The 27572-nt window shown below is 43.5% G+C and overlaps 1 protein-coding gene across 1 annotated transcript; it reads right to left on the bottom strand.

Moving 5' to 3' along the window:
• Window positions 1-10105: 10105 nt before the first annotated feature.
• SDE2 (SDE2 telomere maintenance homolog) lies at window positions 10106-26841 on the bottom strand. The gene is made up of 7 exons (XM_003814918.6): window positions 26616-26841; window positions 22687-22804; window positions 20318-20429; window positions 19820-19989; window positions 18665-18785; window positions 15293-15785; window positions 10106-12924 (listed from the first exon to the last, which is right to left on the bottom strand). Exons 1-7 carry the CDS (start codon window positions 26814-26816, stop codon window positions 12703-12705), a joined length of 1437 nt encoding a protein of 478 aa, XP_003814966.2. The 5' UTR covers window positions 26817-26841; the 3' UTR covers window positions 10106-12702.
• Window positions 26842-27572: the final 731 nt, after the last annotated feature.

The following is a 27572-nucleotide window of genomic DNA, read 5'->3' as shown; positions in this document are numbered from 1 at the left end:
TCCCATCCAGAACCCCCCTGGGGCCAACAGAGGCAGAGGGGGAAACAGAGGTCCTGAGGACAGGGCTCTTTCTGGTTCCTTCTCTGGGGCAGGGCTGGGCCTGACCGGCTGAGAGCATGGTGCACTACAGGCATTGTCTGGAGAAGCTGGTCTCGGTAGGACTTTAGGACCACCCTTCAGAAGGGGAGCCCCACTGACGCCAGCTTGGACCAGAGCAGGGTCAGCGGCGAGGAGGCCACAGGCGGAACGGAAGCTTGTGGACTCAGAGTTGTAAGTCCTCGGCCTTGCCCCGGCTCTGCCCTCTCTGTGCTGTGTGCCCTTGGGCTACTTATTTAATATTTGTCAGCCTCGGTTTCCTCACCTGTAAAATGGGGATGATAACAGTATCTACGTTGAAGGGTTGTAGTGTGAAGCAAATGAGATAAGGCATTTGAGCAGTGTTTTATTCAGACTGTGTGTTGGAGGAGGCTTGGGAGGGTCTGAGGGAGATTATGAGGGGAAGTCGGCAGCGAAACTTCCCCACCTAAGCCAGCCCTGGGCACTGCCTCTCAGTAGGAGAGGATTTATTTATCGCTCTGTGGCATGGAAATGCTATTTCTTCTTAAGAGCCTTCTCATTTGGTCTCCATGTTTTGCCTGGGTTGGGAGATAGCTTTTAAAACCCAGGGCTCAATTCACCTCCCCAGTGACCTCGCCTCACTCCACCAGATGGAATGCCACACCTCCATCCACTCCCCGGATGACTGCACTTCATTACTGTACGCTGTGTGTATACAACAACTGTAGTCACATCATGGCCACCTGCTCTTGCTAGATTTGAGTTCTCTCGGTGAGGGAGGCATCCCGGGCTGGTATAGAGCAGAGCACAGAGCAGGTGCTCAGCAGGCACTTGTTGAATAAAATTGAACTAAATCATCATGATATACATATTCCAACAAAAAAGCCCTAACTTTTTTTTTTTACTATTATAAAAGTATATCTGGGCCAGGTGCAGTGGCTCACACCTGTAATCCCAGCACTTTGGGAGGCCGAGGCAGGTGGATCACCTGAAGTCAGGAGTTCGAGACCAGCCTGGCCAACATGGTGAAACCCCATCTCTACTAAAAATACAAAAATTAGCTGAGCGTGGTGGTGCATGCTTGTAATTCCAGCTACTTGGGAGGCTAAGGCAGAAGAATTGCTTGAACCTAGGAAGCAGAGGTTGCAGTGAGCTGAGACTGAGATCACACCACTGCACTCCAGCCTGGGTGACAGAGCGAGACTCCGTCTCAAAAAAAAAAAAAAATGTGATCATAGAAAGCTTAGAATAACATAAAAGATTGGGAAGAAGGGAAAACAATCCACCTTTATATCCCCAAGGAAAATTTTGGGAAACATTAACCTGTATTTTCCTTCTTGTCATTTTTTCCTAGGCATAATCTTTGTTTTTGCATTAATGATTTTGCAATCTCTACAAAAATTTTATGTCCTTCCTCTTCTAACATGACAACAGGTACAATATTTCATTCTTATATCTCAGAATCATTTTTCATCTTTTTTCCCACTTTACTCAGTTAAGAGCTATCCATTTTTCCAAAATCCATATTTCTGTATAGTGATATAAAAATTAATGCCTGCAAACTTTCAATTTTATCAGTGAATGCTTTTGTAAATAGAATCTTACATAGAACTCCAATATACAAAAATATAACAGTAATTACCTATCTATTTATCTATCCATATTTTTAATAGAGATGAGGTCTCACTACGTTGCCCAGACTGGTCTCGAACTTCCAGACTCAAAAGATCCTCCTGCCTCAGCCTCCCAAAGTGTCTAACAGTGATATTTTATTCAAATAAATATACTTTCTGAGTCTAAGGCTTGATGCTCACTTTGGTCATGTTGGTCAGTATGTGCCCTGAGGCTCTTCACATGAAGACAAAACTGGAGCCTGGAGCCGGGGAGGCCCACCTTACAGCCTCATCCTCCTGAGCAACCACAGAAACACAGCCCGTGAAATAGCGCTGCCACGGTACAGGGCCTGGCCTGAAGGATCTGTCAACTCCTCGGAAGCTGGGCGGACGAGTCCCCTCCCCACACCTTGCTGTGCCCACTCAGGACTTCCAGGCAGTTCTAGCAGCCCCGCTAACTACACCCACGTGAATGGAGCTGGGGAGGAAGGGCACCTCCTGGACCCCGTCTGCCTGAACACCAACTAAGGATGACCTGGGGAGATGAACCTAGATCAAAAGCAGCCACTTTTTCTCTGAATTTCCAGGGTGTGGGCTGGGATTTTGTCCTCCTCTTCCCCTAGCCTTGTGTTTCTGTGTTTTCTAGATGCAGACTCTGGGCAGAGGCCTCTTTTGCCTGCCTGGTCTAAGAGCAGCTCAGGTCGGGTGTAATAACTGAGTTGAATCCTAATGTCAACACGTACATTTCCCACCAAGGAGAAATGCAGGGGCCAGTCACAAATAAATATGTCAGAGCTATACACAACACAGCTATATATACCCCCAGATTTATTTATTTATTTTATTTTTATTTTATTTTATTTTTGAGATGGAGTCTGGCTCTGTTGTCCAGGCTGGAGTGCAGTGGTGTGATCTCGGTTCACCGCAACCTCTGCCTCCTGGGTTCAAGCAATTCTCATGCCTCAGCCTCCTGAGTAGCTGGGATTACAGGCACCCACCAGCATGCCTGGCCAATTTTTGTATTTTTAGTAGAGATGGAGTTTCACCGTGTCGGCCGGGCTGGTCTCAAACTCCTGACCTCAGGCGATCCGCTCACCCCGGCCTCCTAAAGTGCTGGGATTACAGGCATGAGCCACCGCACCCGGCCCCAGATTTATTTTTGATAACACAAAAATAAAGACATGGTTGTATACACAGATACTGAAATTCCTCTAGCGGAAAACAACAGCAAATGATTAAAGATAACGTTGTTTGTTGAGGACAGAAGTAATAATGTTATGGGATATTCAGCAAGACTAAATGATTTATTCACCACCTGTACAGCGAAAACTGAAGCTAAATCTGAGAATTAAGGAATCAGAAAGAACAGGGCGCCGGGCGCGGTGGCTCACGTCCGTAATCCCAGGACTTTGGGAGGCCGAGGCAGGCGGATCACGAGGTCAGGAAATGGAGACCATCCTGGCTAACACGGTGAAACCCCGTCTCTACTAAAAATACAAAAAATTAGCCGGGCGTGGTGGCGGCGGGCGCCTGTAGTCCCAGCTACACGGGAAGCTGAGGCAGGAGAATGGCGTGAACCCGGGAGGCGGAACTTGCAGTGAGCCGAGATCCTGCCACTGCAATCCAGCCTGGGCGACAGAGCAAGATTCCGCCTCAAAAAAAAGAAAAAAATAGTAAAAAAAGAACAGGGCCTAGTCCACCCCAGGCCAGCTGCACCTGATCATCAGTCTGCCACTTATGGTGTGTAGGGGAGTGTAGGGACGGGGAAAGGTGGGTCTCACAGGATTTGGCCATCCTGCTACCTGCTACCCCACTGCCAGGCAACACTGCCGCGCCACCTCCTCCCCACCTTCCCCAGCAGTCTCTCCCTGACGGCTTTGGCTGGCATTTGTTAGTGCACAGCGCCCTCTAGTGGTTACAGGAAGACTCTTCCTCAGAAATAGGTAACCTTTTTAATGGTTTGCTGGTGTTGAGCGACTCAACAGAATCCCTTTCTACAGAATTGCCACTCATGCACTCACTTCAGTTGCTCTCAGATTTTGGTAAAACAGTAAGTCCCAGTCATTTTCCTCAACCACCTTCAAAGACACCCATTTCTTTTTTTTTTTTTTTGAGGAGGAGTCTCTCTCTGTCACCAGGCTGGAGTGCAATGGTGCGTTCTCGGCTCACTGCAACCTCTGCCTCCCGGGTTCAAGTGATTCTCCTGTCTCAGCCTCCCGAGTAGCTGGGACTCCAGGCGCCTGCCACCACGCCTGGCTAATTTTTTTGTATTTTTAGAAGAGACGGGGTTTCACCATGTTGGCCAGGCTGGTCTCAATCTCTTGACCTCGTGATCCACCCTCTTCAGCCTCCCAAAGTGCTGGGATTACAGGCGTGAGCCACCGCGCCCGGCCTAAAAGACACCCATTTCTACAAGCAAATGTTTCAAAGCAGGTACATACACCCCAGTGGACATGTCATGTGGTCTGTTGAGAGATGATTAATTTATTTGGAATTCTGTTTGTTGTTTTATAAATATGTTAGTACACTGGATTCATTCAATAGATATTCATGGAGCACATTTTAGGTATCCGGCACTAATAAAACAGATCAACTCTCTGCCCTGGCAGAGCTTATTTTCTGAGGGGAGAGGGACATTTAACTAAAAATATATATATATATGATAAGGGGTAATAAGTACTATTAAAACAAAACAAAACAAAACCTGTCAGGACCTGGCACGGTGGCTCACGCTTATAATCCCAGGACTTTGGGAGGCCGAGGTGGGCGGATCACGAGGTCAGGAGTTCAAGACCAGCCTGACCAACACAGTGAAACCATGTCTCTACTAAAAATACAAAAATTAGCCGGTCGTGGTGGCACGCACCTGTAGTCTTACCTACTCAGGAGGCTCAGGCAGGAGAATTGCTTGAAGCCAGGAGGCGGAGCTTGCAGTGAGCCGAGATCGCGCCACTGCACTCCAGCCTGGGCGACAGAGCAAGGCTCCATCTCAAAAAAATAAAACTGTCGGCCAGGCGCGGTGGGAGGCCGAGATGGGCAGATCACCTGAGGTCAGGAGTTTGAGACCAGCCTGGCCAACACAGCAAAACCCCATCTCTACTAAAAATACAATCAATCAATCAATAGCTGGGCGTGGTAGCGCACACCTGTAGTCTCAATTACTTGGGAGGCTGAGGCAGGAGAATTGCTTGAACTCCGGAGGCACAGATTGCAGTGAGCTGAGACGGCACCACTGCACTCCAGCCTGGGCGACACAGCGAGGCTGTCTCAAAAAAACAAAACAACCAACCAGTCAGGAAAGAAAGTGATGGGGGTGGGGGTTGCCATTTTAAACCGAGTGAGAGGTGAGAGAGTCTTCCCTGGGGACGTCTGGGAAAAGACTGTTCTGGAAGGAGGGACAGTCTGTGCCACGCCAGGGGAGCACAGTGTGTTTGGTTGGTTCAGGAAACAGCAAGGAGGCCCCGGGGGCAGTGGTGGAGTGAGGAGGAGTAGATGAGGTCAGAGAGGGGAGAGGCGTGCAGCCTGAGAGGGGATTGCTGGCCACTGCAAGTGCGTGGGCTTGTACTCCAAGGCCGATGGAGGGCTCTGACAGATGAGTGACATCATGTGGGGTGCACCCCCAAATGTTTTACTGATCAGACATGCACAATTAATGTTTGGAGGCTGGAGGGCTGCAGAATAAACTCCACAACAAGCCCACTGTTTCCTCACTGAGGCTCGCAGTTGGAAGAGGAAGCCTGTGAGCCGTCTTGGAAGTTAAGTACCAGCCTGGCAACACAGTGAGACCTTGCCTCTGCAAGTAATTTTTAAAAGATTAGCCGGGCAAGGTGGCACATGCCTGTGGTCCCAGCCCGAGCGGTGGAGGCTGCAGTGAACTGTGATTGTGCCACTACACTCCAGCATGAGTTACATAGCGAGACCTCATCTCAAAAAAAAAAAAAAAAAAAAAAAGCAGAACTTCAACAAGGAGAGATGGGACACACCAGGCTAATCGCCATTCCTACACTACCCCGTAATTGGACCAAAAGATCTACTTGGTAAACTGAGGGATCCAGCACTACGGTATGGTGCAATACCCAGTATCACACTCCTGTTTTCATTGAGCATTTGTCTACAACTCCTAATTCTTACTACTTTTTTGCAAGATGCTTTAAAGTATGTTTGTCACCCCCATGCAAATTTCAGCTATGCCTCACAGCTCAATTCATAAAATTAAACAGATACCGCAGTTTGCCAGATGAGGTCACCCAGCCCCACACCAGCAAGGCCAAGGTTAGGACTCACAGACCACAGCTCTCGCACTTGTTTCTGCACCTCTGCCAGCCTGGCATGTAAGGAGTCCCCACAGGAAAGACATCTGACTGGTCATAAAGCTTTTATTTTACATATATTCCACTTATCACAAGGGTGGCTGAGGGAAGGGCAGAGCGTGCTAAAAGCCCCAAGTCCTCCCAGCCTCATGTGGCTTTGATTCAGCTCTGTACACGTGTGTTTGGATTAAGGTGGACAGTTCTGCTGTGCTCACTGCCTTGCCTTAAGATGTGTTCTAGAGGGGCACTGCCTAATACAGGAGCTCAAAGTCACACGGGGCTATTAAGCACCTGGAATGTAGCCACTGTGAATTGAAAAGTGCTATAAGTGTAAAATACACACCAGATTTCAGACTTAGCACAAAAATGTAAACTATCTCATTAATAATTTTCTATTATTGAAATATTTTGAATATTTTTGGGTTAAATAAAATATATTGCTAAAATTAATTTCACCTGCTTCTTTGTAATTTTTTTTTTTTTTTTTTTTTTTGAAATGAGGTCTCACTCTGTCGCCCAGGCTGGAGTTGCAGTGACGCCTTCAAAGTTCACTGCATCATTGGCCGGGCGTGGTGGCTCATGCCTATAATCCCAGCACTCTGGGAGGCTGAGGCATGCAGATCACCTGAGGTCAGGAGTTCACCTGGCCAACATGGTGAAACTCTATCTCTACAAAAAATACAAAAATTAGCTGGGCGTTGTGGCACGTGCCTGTAAGGCCAGTTACTCAGGAGGCTGAGGCAGGAGAATCACTTGAACTCGAGAGGCGGAGGTTGCAGTGAGCCAAGATCATGCCACTGCACTCCAGCCTGGGCAGCAGAGTGAGATTCCATCTCAAAAAAAAAAAAAAATTTCACTGCAGCCTCCAACTCCTGGACTCAAGCAATCCTCCCACCTCAGCCTCCCAAGTAGCTGGAACTATAGGCACGCACCACCACACCTGGCTAATTCTTTGTACTTTTTAATGACTGAAAGAAAATGTAAAATTACATTATCTGGCTCATGTTACATTTCTATTGGACAATGGTGCTGTAGAGTATTCCAACAGCTTCCATTTACTGAGCAACTACAAATTTGCTAAGCACTGTGCTAGGAACCTTACATACTACTTTATTTAACCCTAACATCCCTAAAAGTAGATATGACCCCATTTAATAGCAGGAGCAGAAAACTGATGCTCAGAAAGGCTATGGAGCTTGTCTGAGGAAACACTATTAGAAAGGAGGAAAATCAGGATTTTAGACCCAGATCAGTAACCCTAAAACCCTTGCCCTAAGGCCCACCACACCACATGGCCTGTATTCCAGGGAAAACCGAAGTATGACCATGCACATTCTTTCCTTCAGCTCATCAGTATTATGTGGGGGCCATCCTGAATCAATGACCTATGAATGGTTTGAGTGTAGGCTTACTTTATAGAGCATCATTAATTTAGTTTTTCTCAAAGGAAATCTCATGAAGGTGAATGCAGAGAAAAAGTAGTACCAAACACACCAGAGATGAGACTGGCACTGACTGAATCAGAGATCCCTCCCAGAAACAGGCCAATAGGCAGGTGACTTGCAGCAACAGTGTGGGTGGCACAGGGCCACCTGGAGTCCATAATATCCTTTCCTGTATTCTAGTTCAGGCACACAAATAAGGCCATAAAGTTTAAGTCAACATTTTTAAGATTTTGATCAGAACCAGCCTAGAATTAACACCTGGTGTTCCTAGACTTTCTCGGGGGGGGGGGGGGGTTACTTTTCACCTTGAAAATCACTAACAGGTGCTGGCTCAAGATGGTAATCTGAGCATATTTGTTTAATTCCCTCTTGCAAACTCCCATTTGAACTGACAAAAGGAATATAATGAGGAAGCTTGCGGTACGAGTACTAGAAGAGGAAGGAGGAAGGTAGCTATCTCCAAAACAAAATGTGTGGGTGAGTGAAATGGACCCACAGCAAAAGCCCATTAACATCCCCACGCACAGATCAGCGAGGGCTGGAAGAACTACAGCCACCTAGGAAGAGTGGCTAGATGGTCAGTTTCTGCTCATCAGCAGCCTCCTTACTTTTAGCCTTTAATGCTACAAGAGAGGGGGCAATTAGAAAACTCTATAGTCTTTTCATTTTGCCAGTCAAGGTCTATTTGCCTGCAGGGAGCAGGGCAACGGCTGCTCACACTCCCATGCTAAATAAAGCAGGGCCCAGCTAGTGCTCTGGCAACCTGAAGAGGATAACCAGGCCAATTAGGAAAGGGGCACTGGCCCAGCCAGCTTCATGCTGCCACAAAAGAAAGAAATTCTTTGGGCATGGCTGCCTGAGTCTCTCAAAGATGAAACTCTGATCTTGTAAAGTAAACCTTCACTATGCTGGGCGCGGTGGCTCAGGCCTGTAATCCCCGCACTTTAGGAGGCCAAGGTGGGCGGATCCCCAGGTCAGGAAATCGAGACCATCCTGACTAATACAGTGAAACCCCATCTCTACTAAAAATACAAAAAAATTAGCCGGGTGTGGTGGCACGTGCCTGTAGTCCCAGCTACTTGGGAGGCTGAGGCAGGATAATGGGGTGAACCCGGGAGGTGGAGCTTGCAGTGAGCCAAGATGGCGCCACTGCACTCCAGCCTGGGCGACAGAGCAAGACTCCATCTAAAAATAAAATAAAATAAAAAAATTTTAAAAAGTAAACCTTCACTAAATCTAAATGTTTCCCTTCTCCCTTTGGGTGTGCTTTTTAAAATCTGAACAGGCACCCACATAATTTGAAGAAAACTGTTTCCAACTACCCAAACTAGAAAAATAATCCTCCCTAAGCAACAGAACATACTGTGGCAGCCACGAAAATACGCCTCTCAGATCTCCTGCTGTGGGGAGCATCACTCAGTGATGCTCTGGGGCCACTGGGTTCACACTCAGGCCACACTTTCTGGGGACTCTTTATAGCCAACGAGCACAGTACAGGTACTAAGGCAGGCCCATTCTGGCAAGATGCCAACTCCTCCAAAAGGCAACTTTGGCTTGAAGACTCTCCATCAACTTAGCTATATTACAGAAATCATCTGAAGAACACAGAGAAGCGTTTGGTGGAAAAAAAAAAAAAAGACAGAGACTCGGAGACTGAGACCGAAGCTTAGTATATTTATAACTGAAGTCCCAGGAAAGAGAAAACATGGGTCAGGAAAAAGATCTGAGGAAATAATGGCTGACACTTTCCTATATTTGATTAAACGGCATAAATTTAGAGAGCCAAGAAATTCATCAAACTCCCAAGATAAATACATAGAAAACCACACCTGAAAGCTGCCAAAGAGAAAGACGCATTCTATAAAGGGAAAAACTATTTGAATACCCACTGATTTGTCATCAGAAACAATGAAGGCCAGAAGACAGTGGAACAAGATCTGTAAAGAGATTCTTTTTATTTTTTGAGACAGGGTCTCACTCTGTCACCCAGGCTGGGGTGCAGTGGCATGATCTTGGCTCATTGCAACCTCCGCCTCCTGGGTTCAAGCAATTCTCATGCCTGAGCCTCTCAAGTAGCTGGGATTACAGGCACGCACCGCCACACCTGGCTCATTTTTTTGTATTTTTAGTAGAGACAGCATTTCATCATGAAGGCCAGACTGGTCTTGAACTCCTGACCTCAAATGATCTGCCCGCCTCAGCCTCCCAAAGTGCTGGGATTACAGGCCTGAGCCACTGCACCTAGCGAAGAGATTCTTTTTAAAAAAGAGAAAACTGGCCAGGCACGGTGGTAATCCCAGCACTTTGGGAGGCCGAGGTGGGTGGTTCACAAGGTCAGGAGTTGAGACCAGCCTGACCAACGTGGAGAAACCCCATCTCTACTAAAAATACAAAATTAGCCAGGTGTGGTGGCACATGTCTGTAATCCCAGTTACTCGGGAGGCTGAGGTAGGAGAATTGCTTGAACCCAGGAGATGGAGGATGCAGTGAGCCGAGATTGTGCCATTGCACTCCAGCCTGGGCAATGAGAGCGAAACTCCATCTCAAAAAAAAACAAAAAGGGAAAAAGAAAACTAATTTGTTGCCAGGAGACACAAAAAATGCTACAGAAAGTTCTTCCATCTTAAGGGAAAGGCTATTAGATCTTTAAGAAGAAATGAAGAATATTAGAAATGGTAAATATGTGAATAAATACAAAAGATTTTATTTTTTCCTCTTAATTTCTTTAAAATACATATCATTATTTAAAGCAGAAATTGTAACTTATGACAGGACTTACAATATTTAAATATGTAGATTTAATATGTATGACAACTACAGCATAAAAGACAGGTATGATAAATGGATGTACATACTTACAAGATTTCTACATTTTATGTGAAGTGGCACATCAACTCTAGGTAGACTGAAAAATTAAGAATGTATATTGTAATCACTAGAACATCCAACTTAAAAAAATTATTAAAACAGTATAGCTAAAGAGCCAATAAATTAAAATACAATTATAAAATAATCTTATCTAAACAGGAAACATGTAAATTAGAAACCTATTAATAATTACATTTAATGTTAAACTTATTAAAAGATACAGAGAGAACAGATAAAAATGCAAGACTCAAGTATATGTTGTTTAAAGAAACTACTTTAAATAGGCACAGAAGCACAAAGTAAATTAATAGAAAGAGGTATACTGTGCAAACACTAAGCTTAAGAAGGCTGCAGTGGCTATATTCACATAAGATAAAGTAGATTTCAAACCCAAATTACCAGAGACAGAGGGAAATTTCATAATGATAAAATGGTCAATACATTAGGAAGACATAAATTAGAGCTTCATACAAAAACTGGTAGAATTTAAGAAATAGACAATTCCACAATCGTAATTGAAGATTTTAACATCCTTTCTCAGCACCTGATAGAAATAAACAAAAAGATCAGTAAAGACATAGAAGATCTGAACAATACTATCAACCACTTAATCTCATCGATATTACAAAACATATTAACCCAACAATTCAAATTACATATTGTTTTTCTTAGAGACATGGTCTCACTATACATTGCCCAGGCTGGTCTCGAAATGATCCTCCCACCTCAGCCTCTCAAATTACAGATTACAGCTGTAATCTCAGCATGTAATCTCATGCTGGATTACAGGCACGAGCCACCACACCTGGCCTAAAATACACATTCTTTTAAACTGTGTGTGGTACACTCACCATGACAGACAATATATTGGGTCATAAAACGAGTCTCAATAAAACTAAGAGGATTGAAATCATAAAGAGGATATTTTCTGACCTCAATGGAATTAAACTAGAAATCAGCAACAAGAAGATATTAAGAGGAAAAAAAACAAATGTTTGCTAATCAGACAACCCACTTCTGATAATCCATGGGTCAAAGAAGAACTGAGGGAGGAAATTAGAAAATAATCAGAGGCTGGGCATGGTGGCTCACACCTGTAATCCCAGCACTTTGGGAGGCCAAAGTGGGTGGATCACCTGAGGTCAGGAGTTCGAGACCAGCCTGGCCAATGTGGTGAAACCCCATCTCTACTAAAAATACAAAAATTAGCCAGGTATGGTGGCTGGAGCCTGTAATCCCAGCTACTGAGGAGGCTGAGGCAGGAGAATCGCTTGAACCCAGGAGGCAGAGGTTGCAGTGAGCTGAGATCGTACCATTGCACTCCAGCCTGGGCAACAAAAGCGAAATTCCATCTCAAAAAGAAAAAAAAAAGAAAATTAGAACTGAATAATAAAAATACGACATAATAAAATTGTAAAGTTGCAACTAAAGTAATGCTTAAAAGAAAATGTATAGCTTTAAATATGTATTTTAAATAACGTCTAAGATCAATGACCTAAGGCTTATCTTAAGGAACTAAAGAAAAAAGATCAAAGGAGACTCAAGCTAAATAGAAGAAAGAAAATAACAGAAATTAATTATATAAACAATTGAGAAAAATAAAACCAAAGGTTGGTTCTTTAAAAGTTAAATCGTCGGCCAGGCACGGTGGCTCACGCCTGTAATCCCAGCACTCTGGGAGGCTGAGGCGGGTGGACCACGAGGTAAAGAGATCGAGACCATCCTGGCTAACACAGTGAAACCCAGTCTCCACTAAAAATATAAAAAATTAGCCGGGCGTGGTGGTGGGAGCCTGTAGTCCCAGCTACTGGGGAGGCTGAGGCAGGAGAATGGCGTGAACCCGGAAGGCAGAGCTTGCAGTAAGCCGAGATCGCGCCACTGCACTCCAGCCTGGGAGACAGTGTAAGACTGTCTCAAAAAAAATAAAATAAAATAAAAAGTCAGATCAGTAAAACTGATAAACCCCTACCCAACCTGATTAGGAAAGTGAGAACAGAAATTACCAGTATCATAATGAAAAGGAAATTATCAACACAGCTCCTAAAGACATTAAAAGGGTAAGAAGGGACCATTATAAATAACCTTATGTCTACAAATTTGATAACCTGGGTCAAAAGGATAGATTCCTTGGATAGATTCATTACCTAAATGACACCAAGATCAAACCAAAAAATGTGAATAGCCCTGTATTTATTAAATACATTAAAGAAAACCAGACAAAGAAAATTTAAGGCCCAGATGGTTTCAGACATTAATTCTACAGCCCTGACAAGGAAAAAGGGGATAGTTAGAATTGGGTTACTAAAAAGTTAGCTTTTAATATCAACAGGAATACTGGTCAAGAGTCCACATTATGCAGGTTGTAAATGGTAGACACTATAAACAAATAGGAATCAGCTCTGATGATACTCATTTTTTCTTCCCTTTCAAAGGCTTGGCAAATAAAGCCGGGTCAATTTGCTCCTTTGCCAGTCCTCTGACAGAGAAGAGTCTTGCTGCCCGCTCCTGCAGAGTGCCCCCACATTTCAGTCCAAGGGCCATCAGTTCACATTTGAGCTTCTCCAAACCCAGCAACTCCAGTTCTGCAACAGAGGTGAACGCCAATAAATCTATAGTTTCCTTATCAATAACCTGAGGGAAAAAAATAAGAAAATATTTAAAACAGGCTCCTTCCTGTGAATAAAGACTGTCAACTACATTTCTTGAGAAATTTTCATTTAATTTGCCATACCTTGCAACTGAATTTTAATCATCATCCATCCACGTTATTCCATAAGTATTCTCAACACACATAATAACTAATTTTTCATCTATACATTTAGAAACAAGCATTCAGAACAGTAACAGAAGTATAGCATTCCCAAACAGATTTTTAATATTGCTTTCTTTTCCAATTTTTCTAGTAAACATCTAAACAGTAAAATATAGCCAGCCTATCCCCACACTATTCCCACAGAAAGAGCAGGCACTCCTAAAAGCTTAATGAGAATCCCATGCCTCTGAATCTACTAATTCCATAATCTTAATGCTTTCTATTTTAATTGAGTAATTAAAACTAATTGTCAGACCTCTCCCTTATATAACTCAACAAACTCAAATGCTGTTCAATAGACTTGCAACTGTTCTACCCACCAAGTGCCTTTATAGACTTTAAGACAAAATTAGCCTGTAATCCCAGCCCTTTGGGAGGTGGAGGCAGGCGGAACACTTGAGATTAGGAGTCCGAAACCAGCTTGGTCAACATGGTGAAACCCCGTCTCTACTAAAAATACAAAAATTAGCCGGGTGTGGTGGCGCGTGCCTGTAGTCTCAGCGTGCCTGTAGTCTCAGCTACTTGGGAGACTGAGGCAGGTGAATCACTTGAACCTGGGAGGTAGAGCAGAAATCACACCACTGCACTCCAGCCTGAGCAACAGAGTGAGACTCTGTCATTAAAAAAAAAAAAAAAAAGACAAAATTAAATACTGCTAATGATGATACCTTGAAAAGAATGAAAATGTCTATCTTTGAGTGATTTTTTATATTCAAAGAATAACTTTCACAGTTTTAAAATATTAAAGAGCTCTGGAGACATACTCTATCTTTCTAGTTGATCTTTGTTTTCTTAAAAAAGCTGTTTTGTTAGATTTCTGGGAGTTAACCTTGGCTTATTTATGACCAAATTCTAAAATGCCACTTATGTGTGTTTAAAGAATCACACTTGGTTGTTAGGAATACAACAGCTATTACTACAACATCAAGAACAAAACTCCATGGCTAACACTGAAAAATATCAGGTTTTATCCTATGATTCCTTTTTTATTTTTCTAAGACTTCAGTCAGGATAAAGCTCTTACCTGTATACACATAACACAAAAATTACATGCTTACAAATTCAGAGATTGTAAGGACCTTAGCATAAAAAAATTCCAATAGTCTCACCAGAAAGGGCAATTTATGCATTTTTACTTACTTACTGGGGGCAGGGGAAGGTGCTGGCTAAACAAATGGTAGGTTTTGTGTTTATCGAAGGAAATTAAGTAGTTTAGGTTTCACCTATTCTAAAAAGCAAACCATTAGATCAAAGCACAGAGATTTTTGCTGGAAGCCAGTCCATTGTAGATAGTGAAAAACCAACTTTTTGAGAGAATGTACTATGAAAATGCCTTTTTATTATTATTTTTTGAGATGGAGTCTCACTCTGTCACCCAGGCTGGAGTACAGTGGTACAATCTCATCTCACTGCAACCTCCGCCTCCCAGGGCACAAGCCATTCTCGTGGCTCAACCTCCCGAGTAGCTGGGATTACAGGCGTGCACCACCATGCCCGGCTAATTTTTGTTGTTGTTTTATTTTTAATAGAGACAGGGTTTCACCATGCTGGCCAGGCTGGTGTCGAGCTCCTGACCTCAAGTGATCTGCCCACCTCGGCTTCCCAAAGTGCTGGGATTACAGGCGTGAGCCACCGCACCTGGCTGAAGATGCCTTTTTTAAAAGGCTGACTGTGGGTACTTGAGATTTAATGATAAATTTAAAAGGAGGTTCCTCTTCTATAGAAGAGGTCTTCACATTCAGCTGAAACTATTGTTCAAGCTATCCTCGCATTAGAAAAAGCTGAGTAGCAATTTAGTGACGGGAAAAATGAGCACATTTCATCAAATCTAAAATGCCATCTATCGTAATATACCCTCATTCATGTATTACTAAGAATAAACAATACCAATTAAGTTATAATATGTTATACACATCTCATTTTAGACATGCTAAAATGTGGAAAACATGCATCTTACAATTGATGCAATATGGAATCAAGGACACCACCTAGTGGCAACATAGTATAAATGCCAGAGCTTAAAAAGTTTTTGGGGAATAAGGCAAGCTTCACCATAATCTGTACTTCTTAAAATCAAATAAGCCTTTCACTAAGCAGCTGAGGGGCAAAAGCACATTTTCATTTTAATGACTTATTGTGGAGATTAAACTGATTTGGCTCTAGGTATCAACCCCAAAACATACTTACTGCGTTTCCTGGCTGGCCTTCCTGCAGTTTGGCAACGGCAACGTTTTCCCTTTCTTCAGGTGCTACCTCAGCAACTCTTTCCTCATCAGTCCTTTCTTCTGTCTCTTTATCCTTATTCAGTCCAGCCCCAGTGGGTTCCTCTTCTATGGGTTCTTTACTCTCTGCCTTCTTCTCCTGGGTCTCTTCTGTTTCTGTAACCATCCTGCTTTCCATGTGCTCTTTGGACTCCCCCAGCTCAGCACATGAGTCTTCTAAAATATGCCTCCCAGAGTCAGTCACTGGGATCTGCAGTTGTTCTGGTGATCCATGGTCTGTATTCACTACTCTCGCCCTCTGAGAACCACTGGGAAATTTGGCTGCCATCTCGACACCATTGCTACCAATTTTTGGAGCATGGAAACCCATTCCTGAAGTGCTTGGTGCTTCTTCACTGTCATCATCTGAACTCTCAGAGTTAGACCCTTCTGCAGTCTCTAGTCCCTCCATGCCCAACCTGTCAGAAGCAACAGAAAGGTTTAACAGCGTTTGTAGCTTCTATTTAAAGCAAAGAGTTGGCTGGGCGCAGTGGCTCAGGCCTGTAATCCCAGGACTTTGGGAGGCCAAGGCAGGCAGATCACGAAGTCAGTAGTTTGAGATCAGCCTGGCCAACATAGTGAAACCCCATCTCTACTAAAAATACAAAAATTAGCCAGATGTGGTGGCATGCACCTATAGTCCCAGCTACTCAGGAGGCTGAGGCAGGAGAATCACCTGAACCCGGGAGGCAGAGGTTGCAGTGAGACGAGATCGCGCCATTGTACTCCAAGCCTGGGTGACAGAGTGAGACTCCGTCTCAAAAATAAATAAATAAATAAAGCAAAGAGTTATAGTTTGTTCAGGAAACAGAATCTGTTTCTGCTAGCTTGAGATGGAGAACAGGCAAATGTTGGAAAAAGATATTCCAGAGCTTATAAACAGAAGGAAAAAACATTTCAATGAGACTGGGACCAACTGTCCCAAAGATCCAAGAGGATCTCCTTTCTAAAGTCCTGAATCTCTAAAAGCAAAATTGATTTTGCTTAAAGCTTTCTTCCCCCGCATTACATTACTTTCGACGGCTGGAAATTAGATAAAATAAATAGTTGGCCAGGCGTGGTGGCTCATGCCTGTAATCCCAGCACATTGGGAGGCCTAGGTGGGTGGATCACAAGGTCAGGAGTTCAAGATAAGCCTGGCCAATATGGTGAAATCCCGTCTCTACTAAAAATACAAAAATTAGCCTGGCCTGGTGGCAGGTGCCTGTAGTCCCTGCTACTCGAGAGGCTGAGGCAGGAGAATCACTTGAACCAGGAGGCAGAAGTTACAGTAAGCCGTGATCGCACCACTGCACTCCAGCCTGGGCGACAGAGCAAGACTGTCTCAAAAAAAAAAATATATAATAATAATAATAATAAATAGTTATAAAGAAAATCCATCCGGGCATGGTGGCTAACGCCTGTAATCCCAGCACTTTGGGAGGTTGAGGTGGGTGGATCACTTGAGGTTAGGAGTTCAAGACTAGCCTGGCCAACATGGTGAAACACCATCTCTACTAAAAATACAAAAATTAGCCGGGTGTGGTGGCACATGGCTGTAGTTCCAGCTACTGGGGAGGCTGAGGCAGGAGAATTGCTTGAATCTGGGAGGCAGAGGTTGCAGTAAGCCGAGATTGTGCCATTGCACTCCAGCTTGGGCGACAGAGCAAGATTCCGTCTCAAAAAAAAAAAAAAGAAAGAAAGAAAATTATTCGGTGCCGCCCCTTGATTTGATTGGTGAAAAAATATATAAAGAAAATCCTAGGAACAATTATTCTGTTTTACAGAGGTGTTGCCCAATAATAAATATTAATACACACACACACACACACACACACACACACACACACATTTATAAATCCTATGCTTGGGCTGGACGCGGTGGCTCACGCCTATAATCCCAGCACTTTGCGAGGCTGAGGCGGGAGGATCACCTGCTCAGGAGTTTGAGACCAGCCTAGGCAACATGGCAAAACCCTGTCTTCACAAAAAAATTTTAAAAAATCAGCTGGGCATGGTGGTATGTACCCTAGCCCCAGCTACTCAGGAGGCTGAGATGGGAAGATAGCTTAAACCTGGGAGGTCAAGGCTTCAGTGAGCCGAGATCGCGCCACTGCACTCCAACCTCAGCAACAGAGTGAGGAACCTGTCTCAAAAAAAAAAAAAAAACAAAAAAAAAAACCATGCTTTATTAATAATTACTCAAACCCAGAAATTACCCAAATGTCTACCAAATGGAGACTGGATAAACAAACTGTGGTACATTCACACCATGAAATGATACTGAGTAATAAAAAAGAATGAACTACTGATACATACACTACCATGGATGAATCTCTAAAGCTTTATATTAAGTGAGAGAAGCCAGACACTAAAGGCTATATGACATCCTAGAAAAGACTAAACCATAGTAACAAATATCACACTGGTGACCAATGGTTGCCAGGGTCTAGAGGTGGGGAAAAGGGACTTAACTGCAAAAGGGCACGTGGGAACTATTTCAGGTCATTAAAATACACCCTATCTAGATTGTGGTGGTGGTAACGTGACTATATAGTATATATACATTTTTCAAAAGTCGTAGAACCAATCAACCAAAAAGGGTGAATTTTGCTATATATAAATTATACCTCAATAAAACTCATTAAAAAAATACAAACCACAGGTAGTGTCACCACCCTTTCTCTCAGGAACATTTAATTCCCATTTCAGAAAGAACAAACATTGTATGCTGAACTCATAGTGTTATATGATCTTTGATTAATAATTATCTATTTATCCCCAAAGGGGATAAACTTATTTTCAAGAACTTGGCCCAAGGGAAGTCACTGGCAACAAGAGGACCAACTAGAGGGACAAGAGAACTATCAGAAAAATGGACAAGAAAAAGTACTGCTGTGCTTTTTACCCTCAAGTGCGAAAGTGGTGAAGAGAAGTCTGGCAAAGTGACCAAAGACCTCAATGATGACTGCGAAAAACCACAGAAAACAACCACCTGGAAAGTACAGCTTGATTTCCACCTAGAATTTCTAAAAGTTAAACCCCTTCAACACCAAAAAAGTAATTCAAATATAAAGCTATTTTTATGTTTCAGTGTAAGGAAAAAATTCATCCTTTACATTCAATTAATGGCATTCACAGCAGAAACCATTACCAGTACAATGTGACAATCACTGAAACCTAAAGCTTGAAGCACTCTGGAAATTGTCTGAGCTCCCACCAAACACTACACAAAAATGTGTTTATGCCAGATAAACAAGGAGGAAATGTCTCAAGTCAGTCCTCAAAGATCAATTGGGAACGAAAGTGAAACACTTACCAGAAGCATCTCCTCTTTCCCGCACTGGCTCCTCTGTCTGTTTGAGATTTAGTAGGCCATTGCCGTTTCCGATTCTCACTGATTTCTGCTGAAACCATCTTGCTGGAGGCAGCCTGCATACCTAACCAGAAATTTTAACAACTCAGTTTCTACTATAGGGACTAAGTTTAAAGAAATCATAAATAACCTGGATTGCAAAAAGAGCTGCAATCTACAGCTCCAGATTTAAATTTCTTAAGATACCAACATTTTATACAGTTAATCTCAAATTTACACAGATTTAAAATGATAAACATTCTAGTCTAGGAGCAGATTTTTTAAAGCACCATTGCACAATTTGTAACCTTGAGACTGACAAGTTCATACCCAGCCCTCCCCAAACCTATTTATTTATCCCTGCGTTAGTTATTTGCATACACTTGTCTTTTTCCTGTTATGTCATAACCTTTTTGATGCAAAAAGATTGTTTCTTATTCGATTGTTCCCATACTAGGCCTGCCATGTTTTGGATGCTAAAAACAAAAGTTAATGAGACTCATTCACATTAAAAACTGACTTAAAACTGGCAGCAAATTCTTTGAGGTCTAGACATCTTCTGAAGACTTAGCTTATCCCTAAACACAAACAAAAAATTTTCTTACCTGGGGCCCATGGCCCCATGGAATTCAGGGGTTAAATATGCCAAATGTTGGCTGGGCTCATGCCTGTAATCCCAAGCACGAGGTTAGGAGTTTGAGACCAGCCTGGCCAACATGGTGAAACCCTGACTGTACTAAAAATATGAAAATTAGCCAGGCGTGGTGGTGTGTGCCTGTAATCCCAGCTACTCTGGAGGCTAAGGCGGGAGAATTGCTCGAACCCGGGAGGCAGACATTGCAGTGAGCCGAGATCACACCACTGCACTCCAGCTCTGGGCAACAGAGCAAGACTCCGTTTTGGGGGGAAAAAAAAAGCCAAATGTTGTGTATGTGTTCTTTTTTAAAAAAAATACTGTGTTCACTTTTGAGGATAAAAGTTCCAAGGTTTTCATCAGATTCTCAGACATCTGTAACCTAAAAAAAGCTTAAGAACTGCTCTTTGTGTGTAGCGTAGAGCAGTCTGAACAGCTGGCTTCAGGGGTGCCAGCTGAACACACTAAGGAATCCTCATTCTCACCTTTGAGGACGGAATCCTCCAGACGCTCAGCCATCTCATGGCACTGCTGCTGGTAGTCGGGGCTGGTGAAGCAGTGCTTGGGTTCTACAAGCTTCCGCTGCAGTCGCTCCAGCCGCTTCTGCTCCTTTTCAGCCTCTCGCTCGGCTTGTTGTTTTACCCATTCAGCCATTCTGGGGATGAGGGAGGAAGAGATATAACTGAATAGATATATTACATATACACTTTTATATATAAAATGTCTCTGACGAATTAATGCACTTGTTCATACTGTGATATTCTCTTAGAAAGGTGAGCCATGCTTACTACTAGCATATGGTACTGATCTTAACTTAATCCCAAAGATGATTATTAAATTATGGAAAAGGTTAAATCTGATAATAAATTTGGATGTAAATATTTTAAGTTTCCATTTCCAATATGCGTGGCATATGTATAATCACTACTAATAGGAAAGTATATGTCTCTCCTCAAAAACACAAAAAAAGGTGGGCATCTTACGCTTTTTCATGATTGACATCGCGTAGTCTCCTTCCACTGAGATCCCGACAAGCTTCTCGATTGGTTGTCTTCTCAATCTGAGCACCAAGTGCTCGGAGCATAGATCCAAAACCTGAGCAGATGTATTTGGAGAAAGCAGGTTAAAATGTGTTCAAGGATGGATAAAAGCAGAATTTGTGAAAACAATCTGTATCACAAGATTAACAATGATCTCTACTTTCTTTTTTTTTTTTTTAAGAAAAGATGAACATCAAGGTTCTAATTCAGGCAGCGAAAGTAAAAAGACTGATTTAACCTCATGCCTTTCACCTTTCATTTTATAGTTCTGAGATAAAATACCTAGCCTTCCCAAACCTAATTATTTATCCTTGTGTTAGTTATTTGCATACCGGTATAATACCTGTACAGCTAGAATATTTAAAAAGCTTTACCCAGGCCAGGTGCAGTGGCTCACGCCTGTAATCCCAGCACTTTGGGAGGCTGAGGCGGGCAGATCATGAGGTCAGGAGATCAAGACCATCCTGGCTAACATAGTGAAACCCCGTCTCTACTAAAAAATACAAAAAATTAGCCAGGCGCGGTGGCGGGCGCCTGTAGTCCCAGCTACTCAGGAGGCTGAGGCAGGAGAATGGCGTGAACCCAGGAGGCAGAGCTTGCAGTGAGCCGAGCTCGTGCCACTGCACTCCAGCCTGGGAAACAGAGCCAGGCTCCGTCTCAAAAAAAAAAAAAAAAAAAGCTTTACACAATCACAGAGATCCCAAGATTCTCAGATTAAGAACTTAAAAAGTATATAGTGAGATTTTTCAATGAGTTTAGAAGGAAAGGCAATTTTAAGCTCCACTGGCTGATATAACATGCTTCATTCATTCATTCTTTTTATCCCCCCTAAGAGATGGGGCCTTGCTCTGTCATCCAGGCTAGAGGGCAATGGCTTGATGTAATCAAAGCTCACTGCAGCCTTGAACTCCTGGGCTCAATGGATCCTCTTACCACAGCCTCCCAAGTTGCTAGGATTATAGGCGTGTACCGACGCAGCTAGCTATTTCTTTTTTTTGTAGAGACCAAGGTCTCACCATCTTGCCCAGGCTAGTCTCAAACTCCTGGGTTCAAACTGTCCTCCCACCTTGGACTCTCAAAGTGTTGGGATTACAGGCATGAGCCACCATGCCTGGCCACATGCTTCATTCTTTTTTTTTTTTTTGAGAGAGTCTCACTGTGTCACCCAGGCTGTAGTGCAGTGGCACAATCTCGGCTCACTGCAGCCTCCACCTCCAGGGTTCAAGTGATTCTCCTGCCTCAGCCTCCCAAGTAGCTGAGATTACAGGCTCCTAACACCACACCTGGCTAATTTTTATATCTCTAGTAGAGACGGGGTTTCACCATGTTGGCTAGCCTGGTCTCGAACTCCTGACCTAGGTGATCCGCCCGCCTTGGCCTCCCAAAGTGCTGGGATTACAGGCGTGAGCCACCGTGCCCAGCCCACGCTTCATTCTTAATGATACAATTTCAAACAGCTGGATATAGTCTGAGATGTCAGCTCTCTGAAAACCAAACCAAATCACTGTAGATTTTGAGAAAGCTTAGGGATCACATGTTACTACATTAGGAGAAATACCAACAACTGTTTATATTGTTTTCGCTCTTTGTTATTTTCTTTCCTAGTAGTTGTGTTAAACAAAACCTTAATCTGCCTCAACTTATAAACAATTGTGTTTCCTAAGGTAACTTTAGACTTCCTTTGGAACTACAAAAATGAGACAAAATCCTGATTAAAGCGGAAGGAGATTTAGAAAAAAAACTCTTTATTCAGCAAATTGAACAGAATAATGGCCATCTCTCTTCATCTAATTTTCCCCCAAAGTTTTAGAGCCTAGGTTCCCTAAGAGCTATCCAGCTGAACAAAGTGGGAATTGTATCATACAATATTTTTTCCTCGACCAAAATAAAAGACAGCCTGGGCAACATGGCGAAACCCCATCTCTACAAAAAATACAAAAATTAGCTGGGCATGGTGGCATGTGCCTATAGTCCCAGCTACTGGGGAAACTGAGGTGGGAGTATTGCTTGAGTTCAGGAGGTCAAGGCTGCAGTGAGCCGTGATCGTACCACTGTACTCCAGCCTGGGCGACAGAACAAGGCAGTGTCTCAAAAGAAAGAAAACAAAAGAATAAGAGAGAAAATGTCCAAAATCAGGTTAAGTAAATAAAAGAATTCATAAGGTAAAACAATATTGGCATACTAAAGAGACTAAGAAGGTTGTTAATTTAATACCATGGCTAAAGACAGCAAATGTCAGCAGCAGAATATGAAAATAAATGAATAAAGACTGCAAATGTGTTACAACTAAGTAGTCAATGTTCAGGTCCTACCTCCTTTTCCACCGCAAAGTCTGGGTTCCAAACTATAAACAGCTCCATGCTGCACTGTGTCACTGGTGTTAATGAGTGCTCCATTGCATTTCACAAAGAAGTTTTCCACTGGAACATTCTAGAGACAAATTTGTTTTTTTAATGCCTTTTATGAGATAATAGTCTAAGTTTGTTACAAGAAGGGACCTAGCTGTCTTTTTATTACTCTGGTTACAACAGAGGGTGTTCAATTAATATTTGTTGAATTGAAAATGTAAACTACTAGGAGAAAAAGTCATTTCACATGATGCATTTTGGGTATAATTTTTTCCCAATATTACCTAATCATCACATATAGAAGAAACTTCAGTCTTTGCGGTGACAACAAAAACTGCTTCTTCTTCTCTGATAGGTAATCTGAGTCAAGGTAGAAGACTATGCAGGACTCAGATTAAATAACTGTGGAGGTCCCATTTTCTGACTTTCTTAAACAGGTAAAATTAAATTGAACATCAAAAGTAGTCCTCAATCCTAAAAAGTGCAGGTAGGAATAAGAAGTAGAGAAGGAAGGAGTCAAGAGTGTGGTTTTTAATACACCTATATAAGTACACCATAGGAGACATAAATACATGAAAAATGAGCAAAAATGAGCAAAGTTGCTGAAGACAGCCTAAGATGCTGGGCAGCCCCAGATTCTGTGTAGCTGCCCCAAAGCCTACATGAATCAATACACTAAGCAGTCCTGTAACCCAGTAAAAGCCCACTCTGGACCAAGAAAATACAGAATTACCAAGCAGCACCAGGCTGGTGGATGTATGGAGACTGAGCTATGTGATTATAGTTCTCTATCACAGTCACTGCCCAGATGCCAGGGCAGAACAGGTGGAGAGATGGATTTATGCTGTCTGGGGTTCTCCCAGACAAATATAATGGCGGGAGAGAGGAGCAAGGGAGCTCAGGCTATCTGCAATGAGGTAACATGAACGACTATTCTTGTCTTTAAAATACTGTCTACCTCAAAGAGCTGTTGTAAACATTAAATGAGATATGTAATACATTTTGTATCTGTTTAATGTTTACACATTAGAAGCCTTTTGTATGTCTAATGGGTATGGTATTTCTAAATAATTTTAAAAGATATTAATATGAAGGCAGAAAGTATACACCATGAAAATGATGTATACTTCATTTCCAAACAGAATGGCTTATTAAACAAAACAACTGATCAACAAAATTGCATTTTCTACTTAAGATTCTTGTCAATGAAGTCACAAGCAGAAAAAAGGATACAACATTTAGACTCAATTTAACTGCTTTTAACCATTTGTGCATTGTAAAGTGCTTCAAACACAAATTATCACGTGTGTTTTAGCACAACCAGCCTAAGGCTATCAGAGATAAACCTGTCAAACTTACTGATTCACTGCAACGAGGGGAACTGCACACCAGGAGTCATGGGTATCTCACCAACCCAAAGAAAGGAGTGTCATTATAAGATTTGGGGCTAGGGTGGAGTTGAGGTGAAATTTACATCAAGCAGTGTTTAAACAGGTTCAAAATAAAGCAGGACTGTATATAAAAACGTCAACATCAGATCTGGATTGTGAAGGCTCCTCTTTCCTTGGAAACTACAAATTCAAGATAAATGTGGAAAGTTGTGTCCAGAAACCCTTAATGGGAAGCTCTGACCTGGGTTGGAAATCAAGAATGCTTCTCTACGAGGCAAGAGTGGGAAGGTTCACTCTTATTGAGAGAACTTTAAACAGCAAAATTTCTTATATATTCTATGGTGTTTGAGACCAAGGTTTCTCAGTGAATAAGAAAGCAGCAGACCTTCGTGGGGGTCGTTATGACATTATGACACATCACCATTTCCTGTTAACTCTGCAGCTATACATCGGTGTAGTGTGGGGGAAACAAAAACAAAAAACAAAAACTTTGCAGCTGGCTTCATCTGTGTCTGTTATCCCAGCCTGATGAAAAGCAGGGCAGATTTTTATTTTCTCAGTGGGAGTTAACACTAACTTCATCATGTCTCAGAATAGTTTTGTTTTTAAAAACATAGGTGTGAACTTGAGCTATTCTTACTTGTTCCAGTATCTCAACTAATATTCTTTTGTGTTTCTATTCATATTTGCTATGGTCATGTTCCTTAAGTTTCTGACTGAATCCACTCATTTATATTTCTTTATATATACTTTTTCAGACCGAGTCTTGCTCTGTCACCCAGTTTGGAGTGCAATGGCTCAATCTCGGCTCACTGCAACCTCCACCTCTCAGGTTCAAACGATTCTTCTGCTTCAGCCTCCGGGGTAGCTGGGATTACAGGTGTCTGCCGCCACGCCTGGCTAATTTTTGTGTATTTTTAGGAGAGATGGGGTTTCACCATGTTGCCAAGCTGGTCTCGAACTTCTGACCTCAGGTGATCTGCCTGCCTCGACCTCCCTAAGTGTTGGAATTACAGGCGTGAGCCACCACGCCTGGCCTATATTTCTTGCTTCCGATTTAAAAATTCTTTTTTCCAACATACCTCATGATTAAGATCCTATTTTTTCTGGTTTCACTTTGGATCAATTGTCAGCAAGTTTGAAAACTGTACTCATAGGCCGGGAGGAGTGGCTCAAGCCTGTAATCCCAGCACTTTGTGAGGCTGAGGTGGGCGGATCACCCGAGGTCAGGAGTTCAAGACCTGGCCAACGTGGTGAAACCCCGTCTCTACTAAAAATACAAAAATTAGCCAGGCATTGTGGCGGGCGCCTGCAATCCCAGCTACTTGGGAGGCTGAGGCAGGAGAACCGCTTGAACTCAGGGAGGCGGAGGTTGCAGTGGGCCGAGATCACGCCATTGCACTCCAGCCCGGGCAACGGGAGTCAAACTCCGTCGGGGGGGGGGGGGAGGGGGAGAAAAGAACACTGTACTCATGAAATAAGAATTATTTTCAAAGGAATTAGAATGCAATTATTTTCATGGTCAAAAACAGTTGTGCTTACAGTTTTTAGACAGGATTACAGAGCAGGAAGGAAAACATGGAAAGTGAAAAACCGTATTATTTGCAAACACACATTGCTTCTTCACGGAATCGATCCAAGTCTCTTAAAATTTTGGTCTAGACTGCAGTGTTAACATTTGTTAAGCTTATAAATAGTAAGCAGAGGAAATAGCCGAGGAAAGCACGGATGAGGTGCGGAAAGAACAGAGTTCTAGATCAAGTGCCAACATTAAAATTACATTCAGGGAAACCACTAAATTCTTTTGACAACTGAACAGGTTTAATATCTTATAGCTGGTAAAAGCTTACTTACTTGAAAGTTCAGTAAAAGCTCACGTGTAACTTTGGAAGTCCCTGGTAGGTTTTCACAAATATGCACGGACAAATGAGACCATCAAATTAATAGTGAACACTTCTACGTAACAGGCCCTAAGAACCCAGGCCCTCAACAGGACACACGTGTGAATGCTTGGTCACAACGAGTGACCAGAAGAATCAATTTTCCTTCCCAATCATCCTTTGGCCTGGGTTTGGATATGACATACTTCTCTAGGCTGGGGCTAACAAGGATGTGTGATGAGTGGACAAAATACACGTCACATAACCATAGTAAGAAGGTGAAGACTGGAGCCTTAAAAATCAGCCGGCCCAACTGCCAGAAGACCATTATATTTACGGATAAAGAAAGAGAAACAAAGTATTTGTAACTGTGAGCGGGACTAAGTGCCTGTAACAGTTTTTTTCTCCCTCTTGGTGGGGAGGCAAAACCACCACCACAAAAGAAAAGCAAAGGAAGGTCTCAGTAACAATTCGAAGCACCTTAACACTGAGGAACTCTCAGCCTCAACGAGTGAAAACCCCAGAGAATAAACGTACCCCCGCCCCGGACAGACCTACTCCACACCCAGCGCTGCCACCTGTCTGCCTCTTTCTCCTTCCTAACAGGAACCGAAATCCTCACCTGATCTTGACAGTGCCGGTGGATAAAATCCCGGACGGTGCACCGAGCCGAGGCACACCGCACCGCCTTGCACCCGAAGCCAGGGCCGCGAATCCACACCAGCGCCGCGGCCTCCGCCATGTCACCGACTACCCGAACCTCAAGCCTCCCTGAGACACCAGGCGCCGCAACTCGCCCGGCGCCGCAACTCGCCCGGCGCATCTTGATGACGCGAGCATCTTCCAACGCCCCGCCCCTCGCGCTTCCGTTCACCCCTCCCCTCCCCTGGGGCGGGTCAAGTGAGCCGGGCGGCGGGGCGGTGCGGGCTGGGGGAGGGGAACAGGAAAGGCCTGGCGGAGGCAGATAAGGCGGCAGAGCACGGGGCGAGGCGTTGCTAGGAGAAGTTGCTAGGGCGGGGCTCGAGGGACCGGCTATAAAAGGCTGGCGCTGGGTTGGGTTTCGAGCTTCCTGGGCGTAAGCGATAAGGCTTTAACTAAGCACCACCTTGTGCTGTAGGCTTTGGCCCTTTTCCTCACATCTGTGTAGTTATTTTTGGGTCGCGGAGAATTGTGGCCCGAGAAGGCTCTGCTCCTTGAGAGTGTGGGGAGACAAGCTGCAGTCCCGGAAGCGGTTTTAGGGGGCCGCTTCCTTGGCCTGGAGGAGCTCCCCAACCCGAGGGGGCAAGGGAAACGACCCCCAGGAGGCCCCTAAACAGTGGCCGGCGTGGTTTCTCCTCCAGCTTTACAGAGCCTTCTCTTCCCCTCCAGAAACAGCCAACCTCCGGGTTTCTGCCTGCCACGCACGGTTTATTCTTATTTCCGCCTGTTTGTGCTCTGCGTTATCTCCACTTCAGCTCTGTTTTCAAAATATTTCACAGCAAGTGGGCTCTTGTGAAAGACAGTGACAGGAGTGACGTTTATAGTCATGCTGCTTCAAAAAACCCTACCATAACTTTTATTCTGCACCATGGAAACACAC

The sequence above is a fragment of the Pan paniscus genome, chromosome 1, assembly GCF_029289425.2.
Source record: "Pan paniscus chromosome 1, NHGRI_mPanPan1-v2.0_pri, whole genome shotgun sequence".
NCBI classification, from domain to species: domain Eukaryota; kingdom Metazoa; phylum Chordata; class Mammalia; order Primates; family Hominidae; genus Pan; species Pan paniscus.
Note: the sequence above shows the minus strand (reverse complement) of the source record. Positions and strands in the feature narration are given on the sequence as shown.